This window comes from Pangasianodon hypophthalmus, chromosome 20 (genome assembly GCF_027358585.1).
Source record: "Pangasianodon hypophthalmus isolate fPanHyp1 chromosome 20, fPanHyp1.pri, whole genome shotgun sequence".
NCBI classification, from domain to species: domain Eukaryota; kingdom Metazoa; phylum Chordata; class Actinopteri; order Siluriformes; family Pangasiidae; genus Pangasianodon; species Pangasianodon hypophthalmus.
Window position 1 is genome coordinate 14090115 of NC_069729.1, and position 19339 is coordinate 14109453.

General features: G+C 36.8%; 1 protein-coding gene across 1 annotated transcript; it reads left to right on the top strand.

Moving 5' to 3' along the window:
* Positions 1 to 1294: 1294 nt before the first annotated feature.
* On the top strand, positions 1295 to 18860 carry gls2b (glutaminase 2b (liver, mitochondrial)). The gene is made up of 18 exons (XM_026932802.3): positions 1295 to 1643; positions 2884 to 2983; positions 3479 to 3600; positions 4220 to 4349; positions 4430 to 4509; positions 4615 to 4778; positions 5824 to 5882; positions 6306 to 6338; positions 7020 to 7078; positions 7164 to 7230; positions 7315 to 7365; positions 8756 to 8932; positions 9296 to 9427; positions 10951 to 11043; positions 14947 to 15008; positions 15462 to 15538; positions 15683 to 15746; positions 16118 to 18860. The coding sequence occupies exons 1-18, from the start codon at positions 1435 to 1437 to the stop codon at positions 16251 to 16253; spliced, it is 1815 nt and encodes a 604-aa protein (XP_026788603.1). The 5' UTR covers positions 1295 to 1434; the 3' UTR covers positions 16254 to 18860.
* Positions 18861 to 19339: the final 479 nt, after the last annotated feature.

Below are 19339 nucleotides of genomic sequence, written 5' to 3' on the forward strand. Positions count from 1 at the left end.
GTGCAAGCACAGAAACAGTGTAAAATTGAACCTTAGACCCTAGAGCTGAGAGGCAGCAATGCCACCGTGCCGCCAGGGCATCTATTTGTACTTGCTAATAGACATAACCTTTAATTTTCCCCCGCCAGATTTTTACTTTAAAATTTCCTGGAAAAAATCACCATAGAAGAGTTAGACAAGATGATATTATTAACTAATAAATATAAAGTCTAAAAAGTTTAAGGGATTAAAAACCTCTAACTCTGCTGCACCTGACCACAATTGTACCAATACCACATAATTACAACCAACAAAATCACGTGTATGGTAAGTGTACTTGATAAAATAATTAATATACACTCCTGAAAGGGGGAAAAAGAAAGGGGAAAAAGAAGGGGGGGGGGGGGGGGGCAAGCCCAAAATGGCAAAATATTAAGCTTCTAATGCTCTTACCAACAAATCCTTTGTCAGAAATTAAGAATTAAACAAAATAGATAACGGAACTTAGTATGGGATAGCTTTTCCCTTTTTTTGCCCAGGAGTGTATGCAGACATACCTCAGGCAAATGCTGGGTGTAGGGCTGTGACAATACACTAGTATACTGCAATGAGGAGTTTTGTAGTAATTATGCCAATTCATGTTATATTATACAGTTTTAAGTGCATACATTTTAAAGAACAAACATACCAGCTGCAATTAAGAGAGTATTTTCTTAATAATAATGGATATAACAATATAATTTTCTCTGTAAAGTATATGTCCTGAGGATTTTTCTGTGTAGATTGAAGCTTAAATGTACAACATAGACTCTTTAAGATATACCCACAAACAGAGCAGCTCCATGAAGTCACATTGACATAGTCTGATTTTCTTCCCAGTTAGGCTTAATCAGTATCTTGAAAGCAAATGTCAAGTAAATGAGTAAATGGTGGTGGATGAGCTCTCAGGAGTGCATTTGTTTAATTCTTGGTAATTTTCTGATCAGTGATTTTTTTTTTTTTTACAGTGGGGTCCAAAAGTCTGAGTCCACACTGAAAACCTGGGATTTTTCTTTTTCATTCAAAACTGGAAATAAACAGAAGGTTTCAGAATTTTGAAATAAGTAAATGCTCAATCTCTTGGTCCATCTACTGACCATGCTGCTGTAACACAAGAATTTCCCTCATGGGATCAATAAAGTCTATCTATCTATCTATCTATCTATCTTTAAATGTAAGCACATTTGTGATATTGACTATAACTGCATTGTACAAAAGGTCAGATATTCCTCATGCCTAATCTCTTCCACTGAGGCACGTGCTCACACGACACTGAGGGATTTGATTTGTGCATTTAAAGACAGCTGCTGTTCAGTGCCGCACGTGCGCACTAGTCTTCCGCACGAGCCCCTTCTGCAAAGTCCAGAGACTGTCGAAAAACTGTGTGTTTAATCTTCGTCTGTGTGCAAGTGGAAGATGATGTCCTGTTTGAGAACTTTTGGGCGGATTAATGTCGGAATGATGGAGTTTCTTGTGGAAAATGTCGCTAAAAGCAGCGCACTGGGCTTGTACTGCGGCAGCGCGCGCCGAGTCTCGCGACAGAGGCGGTGTTTCAGTAACGGTTCTTCACAGCTTTACCTCAGCAGAACAACTACTGAACATACTGAACACCCAATACCAGAGGGGTAAGCTAACACAGTTTACACAAAAACACATAGTTCAATAGACATAATAAACTCGTACCACTTTCAGTGTTGTATAATATTAACAATTTTATATTAACCTTTATTAAACTTTGACAGTAGTATGTGTGGTGGCCTGGGAAAACCCTTCACAAAGCCAATTTCTGACATTTTCTACTATATACAGTTCTTAAAACTAGCTACACGTTTTCCTGAGCTGAAATATGTTTCACTTTTGTATAATTTTCAACCAGAAGGAAAGATATACCATTTTAAAGCCTGGTTACCCCAAAAGTGAAAAGGGAGAAAATCCTGTTTAAAGATTTCACTCCACTATACATACCAAATCTACTTATGGTACTGAAAATTTTGTAAAAAATTAAATTGAATGAGTTATGCTTTGATTATTAGCATCCTCCACATCAGCCTCAGTCTCAAGACCTGAGGTAAAAGTCCCTCACAGCATTTAAACATGAGCTTCATCACTGTCTCCTCTCTTGACCGAGCTATGTTCACATTAACATCTGAGGGGAAATAACTGCTGATTCATTTATTCAGTTCTGTTCTGTTGGCTAAATTTCTTGCTATTAATTTGAATTTGGTCAGAGAAACATTTAAAAACTTTGCTGTCATTTGTAGAGTGTGTAATCGCTCTTCTGTGTTTTGATGATGATGATGTGAAGGTGCAGGAGTATCGCTTATCATGGACAGTCGGCATCTATTTACAAACTGATTGGATTATTCTTATGTCCATTTCACTATGACATATAACTATCCAATAATGTCATCAAATTGTTGCACTCATTGCATCAGAAAATCACACACGATTTTAGAAATCTTTAAGCATACTGACTGTTTTTAACCACTGTATTTGTTAGATTTCTTACACAACATGATTTTTGCAGGAAGAAAGCCAAGGAATGGTTAGAAAGTAGCCTAAATAAAAACATACCCACATATTTATATTTATCTTTTCTAAAGTAGAGATGTCAAAGTATGTTACTGACAGAAAAAAAATAGATTTTGGTCAAACCCATATTTTTCTTGATTTTTTTTGCCGGTTTTCCAGAATTCAGTCACAGCGACATCCGACAGGGTTTTGTAAATATGGATTACAATATTGTTTATATATTTGTTAGCTACATTAGGCACGTAGCTCCAGTGCAAAACTAAAGAAGCAAATGTCGGATACCAAAACACCAGAAATCTCTTGGCCATTAATGTTTTCTCTGTATTTATTCAGAGGTAGGGCAGGTGAAGGTCTCTTCTCAGGATTGGAGGATTTGCTGTTCCACACCATAACTGATGGGCAGGACAGGATCCCCATCTCTCATTTCATCAGTGTGAGTCAATAATTAACTACACACTGTCAGCTATAAAAGACAAAGTTTGAACACACAGAAAATGGTGAGATTTCATCACTCACCTAAAAACTTATCAGTAAAATCAAAGTGCCGATGACTGCAAAATTTGCAGGGTTTAAATTGACTTTTAAATAATACATACAGTGCATTAACCTGTTCAGTATTTCATTATGCACTCAGCTGCCATTTTATTAGATACACCTAAAAATACCTATACATTAATTTCTAATATTGTCAGGTATGCCTATCATCAAGGTGCACTTGATAACAACACTCACTGGTGGTCCTAAGGTGGTCTCTTTCCTTTGGTGTATGGAGTAGAGTGTCACAAATATTACTAGTTTGGGCAACACTATAGGCTACTTTTGTTATTAATTCAAGACTAAATCACAGTAGAATGCAAATGATAAAGTCAAATCTGATTGTCTATAAACCTGTTTTATTCTGTGTTGTATGTTGTATGCTGTGCTTCAGGCTATTAAAAGCACAGGTCTGCTGTCCTCTGACCCCCGTCTGCGGGACTGTATGGACAAACTGCGGCAAGCTGTCCGAGAATCCAATGGTGATGTCATGATGGACCACAAACTATTTCGCAGGTGTGTGTTTGTGGTCCATCATGACATAATTGTATTATGTTTTAATTATGTGTTTTGTAGTTTGACTATGATACACATTTTGCTATATGCATTCTGGTTTGCATAAAAATGTCAGTGATTTAAATGATAATAATAAAGATGGATTAATTATGGCATACATTTAAAAAAATCAATTGATTTGTGAAGGTAAAAGTTCTGAATTATAGTTTTACACAAACCTGATAATTGACTGTTCCTTGGAAGCTATTGACTAAATTTATATGTATTTTTGATTAATTACCAGAAAGAATTTGGTACTAACAGTTAACTCCAATAAGTTTGAATAGCTTGGAATAAGACTAAAGTTGATGTTTGTTTGAAAACTGATTGGCTAGTTGTTCTTATTCACAAGCACATCACTTTGAACAAATGAGAAGATTGGAATGGAGATGAATGTCCAGTTTTTGCTGATGTGAAGAACATCTCAAATGTTTGAGTGGCAGACTGCTTTCCAGACAAGCTAGACTTTCCTAGTCTATCCATTCTATCTATTTATTCTATGGGTATTCTGTTCTATGGGTATTCTTGACTTGAATGTAAGAATGGTGAGATAACTCATAACTCAGGCTCTCTCTATCAGATGTGTAGGCAGAAACATCGTCCTGCTCTCCCAAGCTTTCAGAAAGAAATTTATCATTCCAGAGTTTGATACATTTGTTGGTGTCATAAATCAGATCTATAACAGAGCTAAACAGCAGCACGAAGGTCAAGTGAGTAGTTATATTCTTCACCAAATCTTGTATTTCTGTAAGATTTACGAAAATTGAAATTTAAACGTTTTGTGTGTCAGGTAGCAGACTACATTCCACACCTTGCCAAGTTCAGTCCCAGTCTTTGGGGGATTTCACTGTGCACAGTGGACGGTCAGAGGTAAAAAGAAGAATTCATTATTGCACAAAACCTTATGTGTTGCCACCACTGCATGTTGTACGTCAGTGATTTTGTTATGAATTGTGAATTCTATCTCCTTAAAAGGCACTCAGTAGGTGACACCAAGGTGCCATTTTGCCTGCAGTCATGTGTGAAGCCACTGGAATATGCCATTGCTGTACATGAGCACGGAACTGAACATGTGCACCATTTTGTAGGGAAGGAGCCCAGTGGGCTAAAGTTCAACATGCTCTCCCTTGATGATGATGGTGGGCATGAGATCAGTGCTACTTCTGTTTTAATAATAACAAAATATTCCTCCACAAGGATTGCTTACCTCACTAATATGTGTATGCCAGTGGTGAACTATTAACATTCTGCAGATGGATCATGCTAATTGCCTTACACTTGGTGGGCACATTAGTATTTTTGGGTGAATATTTCCTCATGTAGCATAACCACTAGCAATATTCTACTAATATCCTGCATCATAAACCAAAAAATGTCTTACTGAAGAAGTGTAATTTCTCTTCTAATGACACTTCACCTGGAAAATAGCTGAGAAGAATTTGATTCATGCAAGCCTTTTCTGATTTTGGGCAAAATGCCTGATCAGTGTTTGGGGAGTCCTTGAACACTCAGCTGTCCTGCATAGTGGCCTTGAGATGAGCTGTGTTTGCTGCTATTACACGTAGACAAACATTTAGAAAGAGCATATTTACACAAGTACATACCAAATTAAACAAATTATTTAAAATTTCATTGATACAGCTCTTTTTTAGTGTCAGCCATCTATATTGAATGATAAATATCATTTATTATTCATCAAGAATTTCAAATTATGTGAATATTCAAATCAGAAATTCCCCCAAAACCTATATAATATATGCCTGCTCCCTTCCCTGGTTCAATTGCTTGCATTTGCATACACGATTGCTTGTATTTTATGATGCAATAATTTTTGCCTGTCACATGTTTATTACTAACACAGATTTTCTAATTCAAACTTTCAGTGACAGTGATAGTTTTTACACTTTGACAAACCTGTACATGCATATTCATTCCCCTTAATCAAAGACAGCATATGACGTTTATGACTTCCTTGATTGGTTGTTTTATCGCTATGTATGATTTTTTTCTACATATACCCCAACCACTCTCTCATAAACAAAAGGAATTGCAGGGCATAAAGGGTGCAATTCGACTTTAAGGCTCAGATAAGGGTTTAAGGGCCTTTTATTACAGCACAGGTTTTAGAAGGTTTGAGAAAATTTGTGTGGTATCTGTTTTAACAAGTGTTTTTTTTATTCTAAGATAAACCTCACAATCCGATGGTGAATGCAGGAGCAATTGTCATCAGCTCTCTTATCAAGGTAAACACATATCCATCATGCTTGGTTGTAGCTAGTGTACGTCATACTGGCGAGTCACTGACCCCACAATCAAAGATGACACTGCACTGACTGATAACCTGAACTGGCTGGGCGTAAGTATATGGGCATCTGTCCAATCAATTAAAGGGGAGGCTTTGAAAGTATATCAAGTTTGAACAAATTTTTCAATCTATCATCTGTGTGTTCCTGTCTTGCCATCTTCAGTAGAATATGAGTGCAGGAAAGAAATGTATCTATATGAATTGTGATATTACAGTAACCCAGCCAGGTTTATAACAGATCTGACAGGATTCACTTTAACTGTCTCATGTTTGAATATGATTTTGTTTTTAGTCTATGTATTAATTTGTACTGTTTACTGTCCTGTTTGAGCGTGTTAAATGTTTTTTTTTCCCCCTTCAGCCTGGGGCCAACAAAGCAGAGAAATTTGACTATGTAAGTACGTCAACAGTAAATTGTGGCTGAAATAGAACTTTCAAATTTTTCTTATTTGGGACATGATGGAGACACTGGCAACTGTATTAATAAAAAATAAACAGATACATTTGTTTAAAATCATATTTTTTAGTTAAAAGATTTAGTATTCATTTGAACACCACTGCCCACATTATCAGTTTCATTTGCATATACGCACAAAATAAGTTTGTGTTTGTGTAAACAAAAAAAATCAAAACCATTACCATAACTTTTACCCTGCACTTACACTGTCAGCAATGTGAAAAAGTGGCCAAAAGTCATTTGTTTTTAATGATAGCTGGAGATTTCCAGAAACAGTAGGTGAGGTGACTGTTAGCCATTCAAAGCATTAACCATGCAAAGAATTAAAAAAATCATAAATGCCATGTACATATCCTGAGGTCTTTTTTCCACATGAACAAAACATAGATAAAAGTTAATGTAATGTGCTATGATAGATTTACTTTAGATAACTAAATATAGAACATGCGATCTTAAACATCTAAATGTGATTTTTCCCCCTTTTTTGCCTTTTGTAAATATAAAAAATGTGAAAAATATTCAAACAGGGAATTTTGTTCTAGTCTGAATATAAAAGTATTCTTATTGTTATTTTTGTGACGCACGTTTTCTAACAGATGGTCTGTTTTTCTTCTTCAGGTGATGGACTTTGTGCAGAAAATGGCAGGCAAGGAATATGTAGGCTTCAGTAATGCCACGTGAGTCCTTAACATCTATATTGCTGCCTTTAACTGGCTTTATATTTTTGGCATTGATTTTGTGTAAAGCAGTTTCTGTTTATAGGTTTCAGTCAGAAAAGGAGACGGGAGACAGAAACTTTGCAATAGGCTACTACCTGAAAGAGAAAAAGGTTTGTTCTGTAATTGCCTTTCAAGTTTTTAATTAAACCACTCAACAAAACAGTTATTGGTTACTTGGCTGTGTTTGTTTGCAGTGTTTTCCTCATGGGGCAGATATGATTGATGCTCTAGACTTCTACTTCCAGGTGAGCATAACAGAAAATTGTATATGAATTGATCACTTGTAATTGATGTAAAATCATCCAGGGTGATTGGAAAAGCAGAGAACAATATTAATAAAGACTGCAGTTTTAAAAAGTGTGTAATAATACTCTAATAATTATTTAATTTTAAAGATAACACCTGTGATTTGCTATATTGCCATGAACACATTTTACTATCCCAGAGCTTACTTCTGGTTCCAGCTAGTGTTTAGCTGTACCCTAATGAGTAGATCATATGATTATGTTCAATTCATATGGATAAGAGATCCATTGTCTTCACAATGTAGGCATATCCAGCACATTGTTTGACATTTATTATAATGTAGGACTTATGATGAAGGGCTTGTGGCTGCACAAGTTGTGCTTGAGCATTAGTAGGTTACATGCCCATAATATATATGTAGGCTTTTTTAAAATGTCTTTTAAATATCATCTGTATTTTATTGTTCTGTGTTTTATTGTTAAACTCAGTCAGTACTTGTTTTTTTTTTTTTTTTTTTTGGTTTCAGCAGGAGACAATAGAAAAGACTGCTTCCTGGGCTGTCTTTTCCCCACCTTTCCATGAATAACTAATCCAATACGAATAGGCTTTAAGAATTCATAAAAAAATCTTTTTTTTTTTTTTTTTAACACAGGTTGTAATGTTTAATAGTGTACTGAAGCACGTGGGTAATATCACAGCACTGAAAATGGAAATGACTGCAGGGAATGTAAATGACTAGCTATTCTATGATAATACTTGATAATTACTTTTCATGGCTACAGAAATAGCCGCAGATGCCCTTGTTGAATTCTTTTAGCCATTTCTCCTTTGGTGATTTTTTTTAATTGAAGGGAAGTTTGTTGGATGAGCTGTTGGAGGCTAAAGGGATCAAGTCAAAAGAAGAAGCTGTCATCATTTGGTTATCATTAGCTAAAAGATTTTGAATAACTTAAATTATTTTAAATATTCTGAAATAGGAAAATCATAGTAAAAAACACTGTTGATGTAAACTGAGTCTTACAAATGATACTAGCACTGTCTCTGTGTCCTTTGTAGGCTTAATTGGCTCATCATCCAAGTGCATCTGCATTTAATATAGGATCATTTACAGTCCCATTAGATCTGAGCCTTAAATTAGAACAGCATTTAAATACAAAGATTTTGGTCTTTGGTGGAACACTTGTTTAACATTTTTTCTTATTAAATGAATAATTATCTATCTATTGCGTCTGGGAGGAGTATAACAGATTAATGAGATAAATTGATTGAGAAATTAGTTGATACACACTTCTAAATTGTGAACAGAGGTCGGTATTAAAATGTTGGGTGACATTACAAACAGATTTATGATGATAAGATAGAAACCTCTGTGTTTTATTCCCCACTCAGCTGTGCTCTATTGAGGTGACATGTGAGTCAGGCAGTGTGATGGCGGCCACGCTGGCCAACGGAGGAATCTGTCCCATCACTGGCGAGCGAGTACTGAGCTCTGAGGCTGTGAGGAACACACTCAGCCTCATGCACTCATGCGGCATGTATGACTACTCTGGCCACTTTGCCTTTCATGTAAGTCCCAACTGGATTTGGATGAAAACATGGGAAATTATGAATTTATTATCATTTTATCTTTTTCATTTGATCATTTTATTGGCTGAAATTGGTTGTAATTATAGAATATGTGGGAAGTGTAAGCTGATAAGAGTATAAGGAAAAAAGCAGGCTATGAATGCAGGGCTAGATCATAAACACACACCCAGGAAGGATCATTGAAGAAGATCTTGAGAGTTTATTGGAAAGGAAAGGTGTTGTATAAATAAAGCTTATGCTATTAGTATGTCATGCCTTATTGTTTAGAACTTAGATATTCTGTTTAATAATTTTGTAAAAGTGTGAAAATATAAATGTGTGAGCTTTGTGCTTTTGTGTCAGGTGGGATTGCCTGCTAAGTCGGGGGTGTCAGGAGCCGTGTTGTTAGTGGTGCCCAATGTGATGGGGGTCATGTGCTGGTCACCACCGTTGGACAGGCTGGGGAACAGTGTAAGAGGCATCCGCTTCTGTCAGGTCAGCTTAAACTCTGATTTCTCCTAAATATAGACTGCGGTCCATTCTGAAGTAATTGTAACAACGCCCTACTTCGTCTGCATGCTCAAAACTTCACAGTGAGAACTGTGATGGGTCCCCTCTGTAGGAGTTAAAATTACCATTCATTTGGACCATGCTTAAACGTTATTTTATAAAGCCAATTCCAGTGTGTTTTTTTCCACACAATCACTGACGCGCATGCAAACAAGAACACGTATTGCAATTTAGTAAGGAACAAATGGACTAAGAAACAAACATTTCTCGACGCTGCCACCAGTTTCATTTAGGAGCTTCTGTTCACTTAGTCTGCTTTTGTAAATTTGTAGAGACAAACAAATACAAATGCTCTGGGTTTGTAACGTAGTAGAAAAAACTCCATAAAATCTAGAGATTATTAAAAAATCACAGAGATCGTTTACTACAGAACTACTACTTGCAGCTGTTTTTTTACATTTCAGTTACAATTTAATATTACTAAATACACTGCTAAGCAAAAGCTTTTGAACACATGGAGTTTATTCTCTAAAGTTTAATCACTATTATTGACACAGACCTAACAAAATGCTACAGAATAGAAATTAAATAAGGAAACCTAAAACTGATTGTTCTTAGATCCTGATGGGACTCTAAATGCATGCTTTATTAAAGGCAGGCAGACTCGGAAGGTAAACTCGTTTAGCCTACAGATAAAAGATTCATAAAGTGCAGCTATTAACTTTAAAACATAAATATGTGATGTGCTACAAGTGCCTGATTAAAGTGCTAGATCGTTCCAATAAAATAGTCACTTCCAACATTTCTCAATTCACTAAACATTTTATAATAAACTTTCCCTTTATTAGGGTTTCAAATTTTAGAGTATTTAAAATGAGATACTTTAAACAAAAATGCAAAAATATGGAGTGTTTGAAAAGTTTGACTGGCTATGTGAATTGTTTTTCACTTGAACGTGACCTGTACTTAATGCTGAATGTTTGCTGCAGCCAAGATTTCAGTGCTAAAATTGCCCAGGAGCAGTGTGTCCATTAGTTGTTCCCTTCAAAAATGACATTTTAAGGACCCTTCGCAGTAAACGCCTTTCATCACTTCAGTTTGTAACTACACTACAGATAGTTGCCACGGGTGGTCCTCCTTTGAAGTTTCCTGTGTAGGGTACATCACTTCAGAATGTACTGCAGTGATAAGTATATTTGTATCAATATGCCCTTTCTTCATTGCACTGAATGTGTCTTTATGCATGTAATTATTATTTGATATTTGTATAAGTGCATTTGCAAATACAAAAGATTTTTTTTTCAATTACTATTTGAGTCATTCATTTATGCTGACCTGGAGTTTTAAATGCATGTAACGAATCGTTTAATGAATTATTGCCAAAATCTTTTTTTTTTTCAGTTATTATATCACTTTGCAGCTGTAAGCGTGTTCACTTTTTTATCTAACAATCTAGGCTTCATATGACATTAGATTTGATATACTGCATGGACATTTTCTTCAATCAGGAACTGGTGTCCCACTTCAACTTCCATAATTATGACAATCTGAGACACTTTGTTAAGAAACAGGATCCACGTCGACAATCCGGTGATGAAAGGGTGAGAACAAATATTGAAAACTATTATTGTTTTGCAAAATCCTATCAGTTCAGTTGGGATTTTTGTCCAGCAGATGGTGCTGTAGCTCTGATATAAAGAATCTTACTGGTCTCAACAATGTGTGATGGCTGATTAATGCAGTCCACATTTTTAGATTTTACAGCAAGAATGTATATATAAAATATATAATACAATAATATATTTACAATATATTTACAAAATAATACAATAAATAAAATTATATTAATATATTAATACAATAAAAATATATTATACAATATATTTTACAGACAGAAAAGAGGATTCTGATAGTAAATGAGAGTGCAAATAATAAATGGTGGGAACGGGGTAGCTAATAACATAATTACTTTTATCATTTTTATTTCTGTAATATACATGTAATATGTATATTATTTAGGAAATTAGATCCAAGCAGGGACAAGATAAGTGCACAGAAATCCCTGAATGGTTCAAAGGGTCCAGAGCCAGATACAGACTATGGAATTTATGTCTTAAGACTGTTATATTGGGTTGGGATCAGGGACTCAATGTAAGCTTTTCTCAGAGGGCCCAGGATTTTTAGCTTCATTCTTGGATCCATGGACATAACATTTCATGTTGGAAAAATTGTTTTGGGGTTATTTTGACCCCAATAGAACAGAAGGATTAACCTTTTCTGACCTGCTTTGAAATTGTAGAAGTTGCAGACCGACTATATTGTCATGACACCAAATAGATTAAGTTCTACTGTCAATCAAAAGACACTTACTGACTGTGATGCCCTAACCAGAGCTGATAAAATGCACCTGCTGTTTTCACAGTCCTGAATAGGACGTGATCTAACCTATCAGAGGCTGTATACACCGATCAGCCATAACATTAAAACCACCTGCCTAATATTGTGTAGGTCCCCCTTGTGCTGCCAAAACAGCTCTGATCTGTTGAGGCGTGGACTCCACAAGACCTCTGAAGGTGTGCTGTTTTATCTGCCACCAAAACGTTAGCAGCAGATCCTTTAAGTCCTGTAAGTTGCAAGGTGGGGCCTCCATGGATCGGACTTGTTTGTCCAGCACATCCCACAGATACTTGCTCGGACTGAAATCTGAGGAATTTGGAGGCCAAGTCAACACCTTGAACTCTTTGTCATGTTCTTTAAACCATTCCAGAACAATTTTTTTGCATTGTGGCAGGGCACATTATCCTGCCGAAAGAGGCCACTGCTACTAGGGAATACCGTTGTCATGAAGGGGTGTACTTGGTCTGCAGCAGTGTTTAGGTAGGTGGTACGTGTCAAAGTAACATCCGCATGAATGCCAGGACCCAAGGTTTCCCAGAAGAACATTGCCCAGAGCATCACGCTGCCTGGCTTGCTTTCTTCCCATAGTGCATCCTGGTGCCCTCTCTTCTCTTCCCCAGGTATACGCATACTGTGCAAAAGTCTCAGGTGCCCTATTTTTTGTAATAGAAAGCAACAAATTTCTTATGTAACATGCCACTTTTCAGACAAAAAACATAATGAAGGCTGCTGGGTTTTGCTGCAAAAATAAGAAGGAAGTGCGACAATCAAAGTCTCCAGAAGAACTGTGGCTGATTTTCAAGATGCTCAGTAAAACGTACAGCTAATTTCTTTATAAAACTGCAAAAATTGTACCTGAGACTACTATATATTTTTTTTAAAGCCAAGGGTCGTCATACCAAATATTGACTTTGTTTTCTACCGTTACTGTTTTCTACTCTCTATAGTATATTTTTTATTTGAAGGCATCTTTGCTCTTGTTTCGTAGGAAACAAACTGCATTATTTTCCATTAAAGACATGAGAGGCAGCGAGGCTCTAAAGACAAAGAATTTAAGAAGGATTAACAATTAATTGCTAGTTTCATAAATGTACTCTATATTACCAAAAGTATTCGGTCACCCATCCAAATGATCAGAATCAGGTGTCCTAATCACTTGGCCTGGCCACAGGTGTATAAAATGAAGCACTTAGGCATGCAGACTGTTTTTACAAACATTTGTGAAAGAATGGGCCGCTCTCAGGAGCTCAGTGAATTCCAGCGTGGAACTGTCATAGGATGCCACCTGTGCAACAAATCCAGTCGTGAAATTTCCTCGCTCCTAAATATTCCACAGTCAACTGTCAGCTTTATCATAACAAAATGGAAGAGTTTGGGAACAACAGCAACTCAGCCACGAAGTGGTAGGCCACGTAAACTGACAGAGAGGGGTCAGCGGATGCTGAAGCGCATAGTGCAAAGAGGTCGTCGACTTTCTTCACAGTCAATTGCTACAGAGCTCCAAACTTCATGTGACCTTCAGATTAGCCCAAGTACAGTATGCAGAGAGCTTCATGGAATGGGTTTCCATGGCCGAGCAGCTGCATCCATGCCACACATCACCAAGTGCAATGCAAAGCGTCGGATGCAGTGGTGTAAAGCACGCCGCCACTGGACTCTAGAGCAGTGGAGACGCGTTCTCTGGAGTGATGAATCACGCTTTTCCATCTGGCAATCTGATGGACGAGTCTGGGTTTGGAGGTTGCCAGGAGAACGGTACATTTCGGACTGCATTGTGCCGAGTGTGAAATTTGGTGGAGGAGGAATTATGGTGTGGGGTTGTTTTTCAGGAGTTGGGCTTGGCCCCTTAGTTCCAGTGAAAGGAACTTTGAATGCTTCAGGATACCAAAACATTTTGGACAATTCCATGCTTAAAAACCTTGTGGGAACAGTTTGGAGCGGGCCCCTTCCTCTTCCAACATGACTGTGCACCAGAGCACAAAGCAAGGTCCATAAAGACATGGATGACAGAGTCTGGTGTGGATGAACTTGACTGGCCTGCACAGAGTCCTGACCTGAACCCGATAGAACACCTTTGGGATGAATTAGAGCGGAGACTGAGAGCCAGGCCTTCTCGACCAACATCAGTGTGTGACCTCACCAATGCACTTTTGGAAGAATGGTCAAAAATTCCTATAAACACACTCCTCAACCTTGTGGACAGCCTTCCCAGAAGAGTTGAAGCTGTAATAGCTGCAAAAGGTGGACTGACATCATATTGAACCCTATGGGTTAGGAATGGGATGGCACTTAAGTTCATATGTGAGTCAAGGCAGGTGACCGAATACTTTTGGTAATATAGTGTATATTAGCGCTAGCTTATAACACAATCTTAAAGGAGCATTTTGAATGTGTAGTTACAGCCCTCTGCTGCCTGCCAGGTGAGTTGCAATTTCAAAGAAACCTTTGGCCAGCCTTCACCTTCTCTGTCATTTACCTGTCATTTACATATAATTTGTGGGCTGCCTTTTAAGAAAAAAAGGCCAGTGAAATCTATACCATTGCAATATTCAGAATCAGTCTTTCTCTAAAATATTTTTACAATTTTTATGATTATTACAGGCCTAGAAATTATCTTAAAATGATATCCTGCAAACTTAAGAAGAAATTTAAATATAACAGCATTTCTGTGCAACATGACACCTCCAACTAACAACATCTTGCTTTTACTGTCTGGTAAAATGTATGAGATTTAGTCTAGCTTCACAAAAGTCTGACTTATTTCACTTAATATATAATTCAGACCTATACAATATGATCATAGTTTAGTCTTTGTGAGTTTACTTGGAAAAATTCAGGAGGTTTAAGTTTCTTTCTTTATTTCAGTCAAAACCATATGTGGTTTAGGTCTCATTTTAGTTGCTTTTTCCATCTTCTGGACATAAACACCACTGCATTAAACGTAGTTGAGTTATTTTGCAATCTTCACACAGTCAATAAGGATATTTTATTTGTAAAAGTGTATTTGCTTCTATTGGTGATTCACAGAAACATTCACCCATTATATTTTTTTCAGAAAATAATGAACTTTGATATTCTCATCTCTGTGTTTAATCGACCATCTTTAGAACAAGTCTGTGGTGAACCTGATGTTTGCAGCTCATAGTGGAGATGTTTCAGCCCTCAGGAGGTAATTCACTGCTTAGCATCCACCCATTTTCCATACCGCTTATCCTACACAGGGTCACAGGGTCACAGGGTAGCCTGGAGCCTATCCCAGGGAACTTGGGGCACAAGGCTTGGGACACTCTGAACAGGGTGCCAACCCATTGCAGGGCACAATCACACACACACATTTACATATTATGGACAAATTGGAAATGCCAACTGGGTGCAACTGGGTGAGGAAGCTGGAGTGCCCGGAAACACAGGGAGAGCATGCAAGCTCCGCACACGCAGGGTGGAGGCAGGATTCGAACCCCTAACCCCGGAAGAGTGAGGCAAACTTGCTAACCAATCTGATATCTCCCCCCACGTAGCATTCTCTGCTTACTTAATGTAATTATTCCTTGTATTGGATTCCTTGTGACTATTTCATGTTTTTGCATATTTTTTTAGAAACTGTGTATCTCTCTTCCTTCAGGTTTGCACTGTCTTCTATGGATTTGGACCAGAAGGACTATGACTGTCGTACAGCACTTCATGTTGCTGCTGCAGAAGGTAGATTAATAAGTAATAGCTGTAGCAGAAAATAGCTGTAGAAGAATATATGTCTGTATTTCTAAATATGTTGCTAAGAGTAATTACTATAATTATCACTATTTAGTTAAATATATTTACGTCTTTTTTTTGTTGTCGTTTCAGGTCACGTGGAGGTTGTGCGGTTTTTGACACGTACATGCAAAGTGAACCCGTTTGTGAAGGACAGGTCAGAGGGTTCTTAAAAACTATCAAATCTTCATCCTTTATTACTTCTTATGGTACATGTCCATTTGCATAGAGTATTTACTGTACCACATACAAGTTACATCAGTAGAGAGCTCTTCATGATGAATGTGGTGCAGCAGAATGTGGTTGGTCATGTGGTGGTAAAAGAGCTTAACTTTTTGCAGACTGGGTTCTCCACTGCATCGGGTTTAGGGTATAACTCACACAGTGCACTATATACCTAATTGAACATTATTTGAGATTTAGCTACAGCAAAGTAAGGAGAGGTACACATTCCTGTTACTTGTGGATCATCATCTTTTGATGATCCACCTAATAATTCATCTAATATTTGTGTTTCTGTTCATCCAGGTGGGGAAACATTCCTCTGGATGATGCGCTGCAGTTCGGTCATGACAGCATCGTGAAGATTCTGCAGGAGTATCAGCGGGCCTTTGAGGTTTTCACAGAAGACACTCAAAAACTTGGCTCTGCTGCATGGCAGTGAATGAATGCTTTGGATTCTGGTGTTAAAAACTATTATTATACTTTATACGTAAGACATTTAACTTTACGTTAAAATGTAGAGACACTCATCTCACATAACAGATCAGAAAAGGTAACAGGTCTCTAACCTGCTCTTTCATTTTATTGACACCATTGTACTGAAGTCACAGAGTGTGTATTTAATCTTGCTGCTGCTTTGATCTACAGTAATAGATTGTGTGTGGAACTCTGATTAGTTGTAAACAGGATGTACATGCCTGGGCAAAAAAAAAGGGCCCAAAATGGCAAAATATTAAGCTTTTAATGGTCTTAAAAACAAATCATTGGTCAGGAAATTAGCAAGAATTAAACAAATACTGTAGATTTCTCCCTGCTGTATCAATCCTGGTTCCATTTATGAGCTTGTGATCAGGTCCTTGATGGGCTGCATCAGATGTGGCAGATAACCAAATATCCCAGAAGATATTTTTGGAAAATTTTGTACACCCAGACGTGTTAGTTTGAATTTTGCATCAAACATTATAATGATTATAATGATTAAAGACAAATGCTGGATGTAGGGCTGTGACAATACACCAGTATACTGCAATGATATGATTATGTCAATTCATGTTACATTATACAGTTTAAAGTGCTGCACATCCCATGAAATATAGCATACATTTTAAAGAACAAACATACCAGCTGATTGAAGCTTAAATGTACAACATAGACTCTTTATAGATATTCCCACAAACAGAGCAGCTCCATGAAGTCACATCGACATAGTCTGATTTTCTTCCCAGTTAGGCTTAATCAGTATCTTGAAAGCAAATGTCACGTTTTGGTGTCCGATAAAATGGCTGTGCGTGCTGCATTCTTTATAGCACTAAAGATAGCTGGAGCATGTTTTTTTCACAGTGTCACTCAGTGCCCTAGTGCATGCTGTTGTTACACTGTAGTAGAATTAGCTTCTTCATAATTTTATTAAGAAGTAAATGAACAGTAAATTATCAGGCTACCTTTAAATTGTTAATGAAATGACTCTTGCACTACATTAGGTAAATAGGTGAAGATAGTATGTACAAGACAAATATATTACTCTATTTGTGTATAAATGGGTAAGCATTCTTTAAGAACAAGTCATTTATTAGGGAATAGATTTATTAAGGACTAGGTTTTAATTCTTCAGCTGAACTTCCTTAAAGGTTACTCAGTCAGTAAAGCTGTGACACATCAAGACGACTGTCACCTGTAGTTTTTGCATTGTGTCGTGTGCTGTTTGGCTGATTGAGCATGTTGAATTGCTGTCAGAGGCCAGTGTTTACTGAGTGGTTGTTCAGCCGAGCGAAACAGTGCAGGAGAAGACATATGGAGTGAGCAAAGCAAAGAAATAACACACTCAAAAGGGCATACACAGAGTATCTAACTCTTCACCTCTTCCTAATCTTTTTTTTTTTTGAAAATGGTCGAGAATAGCATTTAAATTTCAAGCTGCTTGTGTAAATTCACCTTGATGTAAACTAATTTGTTTATCTACATCTCAAGTACTAGTAAGGACTACACACAGGTGATGAATTAAAGAGAAAACCTGATTAACTGAGCATAGAAACATAATGAATGACTGAACTTCTGCATGATACAATTAGGCAATTAAGATTCTACCATGTATGTAGATGTATATAAATGCTGAGTAGTCCTAATTAACCTTGATTTTGGACCAATATGGCAAAAAGAAAAGATCTAAGGGAAGAGATCTTTAAAAGAAGTTTCATTATTGGGGCTGGATGGCAGGAGCTCCAGTCACAAAGATGGCTCTGCTGGCTGTGTTTCAATAGGAAAATGAAATACATTCCTACATTAACATCTATAGAAAAGACATCTGGGTTGAAAGAAAACATTCACTGACCGTGATGCTCATGTATTAGAGCGATATGTAAGGATATGTAAGAGCCACTGCTCTTGAGGGAACTGAGAATGTCAATGCAGGACATGATGCTTTAATCTGTATGTGTCATTGCCTTAAGGTTGTGACAGGAAGGTTGTGAGTTTACATCCCCAGACTGTCAGAGTATCAATTGTAAGTCAGTTTGGATAAAAGCATCTGTCAAGTAAATGAATGTCGTATTAGCTTTAGGGAAAAATCTGCAGTAGTGACTGAACTGGTTAGATATCATTTCATTATTCTGAAATTGCTACCCCATTTTAATTTTTTTTATTTAGTTCTTTCTGCCATAAAATGGATTGTATATTACTGTGCTGTATATTACTGTATATATTTGTAATGGAAATGGGGCTATGGATGTTATTTTATCAAAATGATTTTGTCATGGTTGCTCTGACTTCGGCGCAGGACTACGGTTCTCATCAGCCACCGCACCTCACCGGATCATGGCACATGACTGTTTGCACCTGATTCAGGTTTTGGTTTAATGAGCACTTGTATTTAAATCTTGTCTTGCACAGCACACATTGTCTAGCGTTTGTCTTTTGTTGTTGTTTGTTGTCATGTTGTGCGCTGTAGTCCATGTATGCCTTTTTGCCTTGAAATCATAGCTCATGTTTTGGTGTCTAAGTTTGCGGTGTCTGTATCATTCAGTTTTTATTAAAATAGAAATATGCACTTGCATCCATGTCCTCTTCAAATTCCTGACATTTCAAATTGGTAAATTATGTAGTCTGTGATATAAAACATGTATTTTATCAAACATTCTTTTTATTTCAGTTGAATTTAAATGATTCAAGTAAATTTAAGTTTCTGATTGCAAAACTGTATATCTGAATATGCGGATATAAGATGACTGATCTTTTATTAGGGACATACACAGATAGATGTGCTGTGCATATTTCTCCAATTGAATCATAAACCAATGAAATTGCATCCAACAAAACACAAGATTTTTTTAGTGCAGTTTTTGTTTTCTTGGTGCCTGTAAAATAATACTGTAAAACAAAATGTGACCATTTAAAATGTTATGTTAAATGTTAGCTTCAGAAATTGATATTTATTTAAAACATTACATTTTAATTTAATACAAAATTAAAACAGTTTAATTTTTTTAAAATATTTTTTTCTTTATTATATATTTTTGTTTTCAGTTGATATAA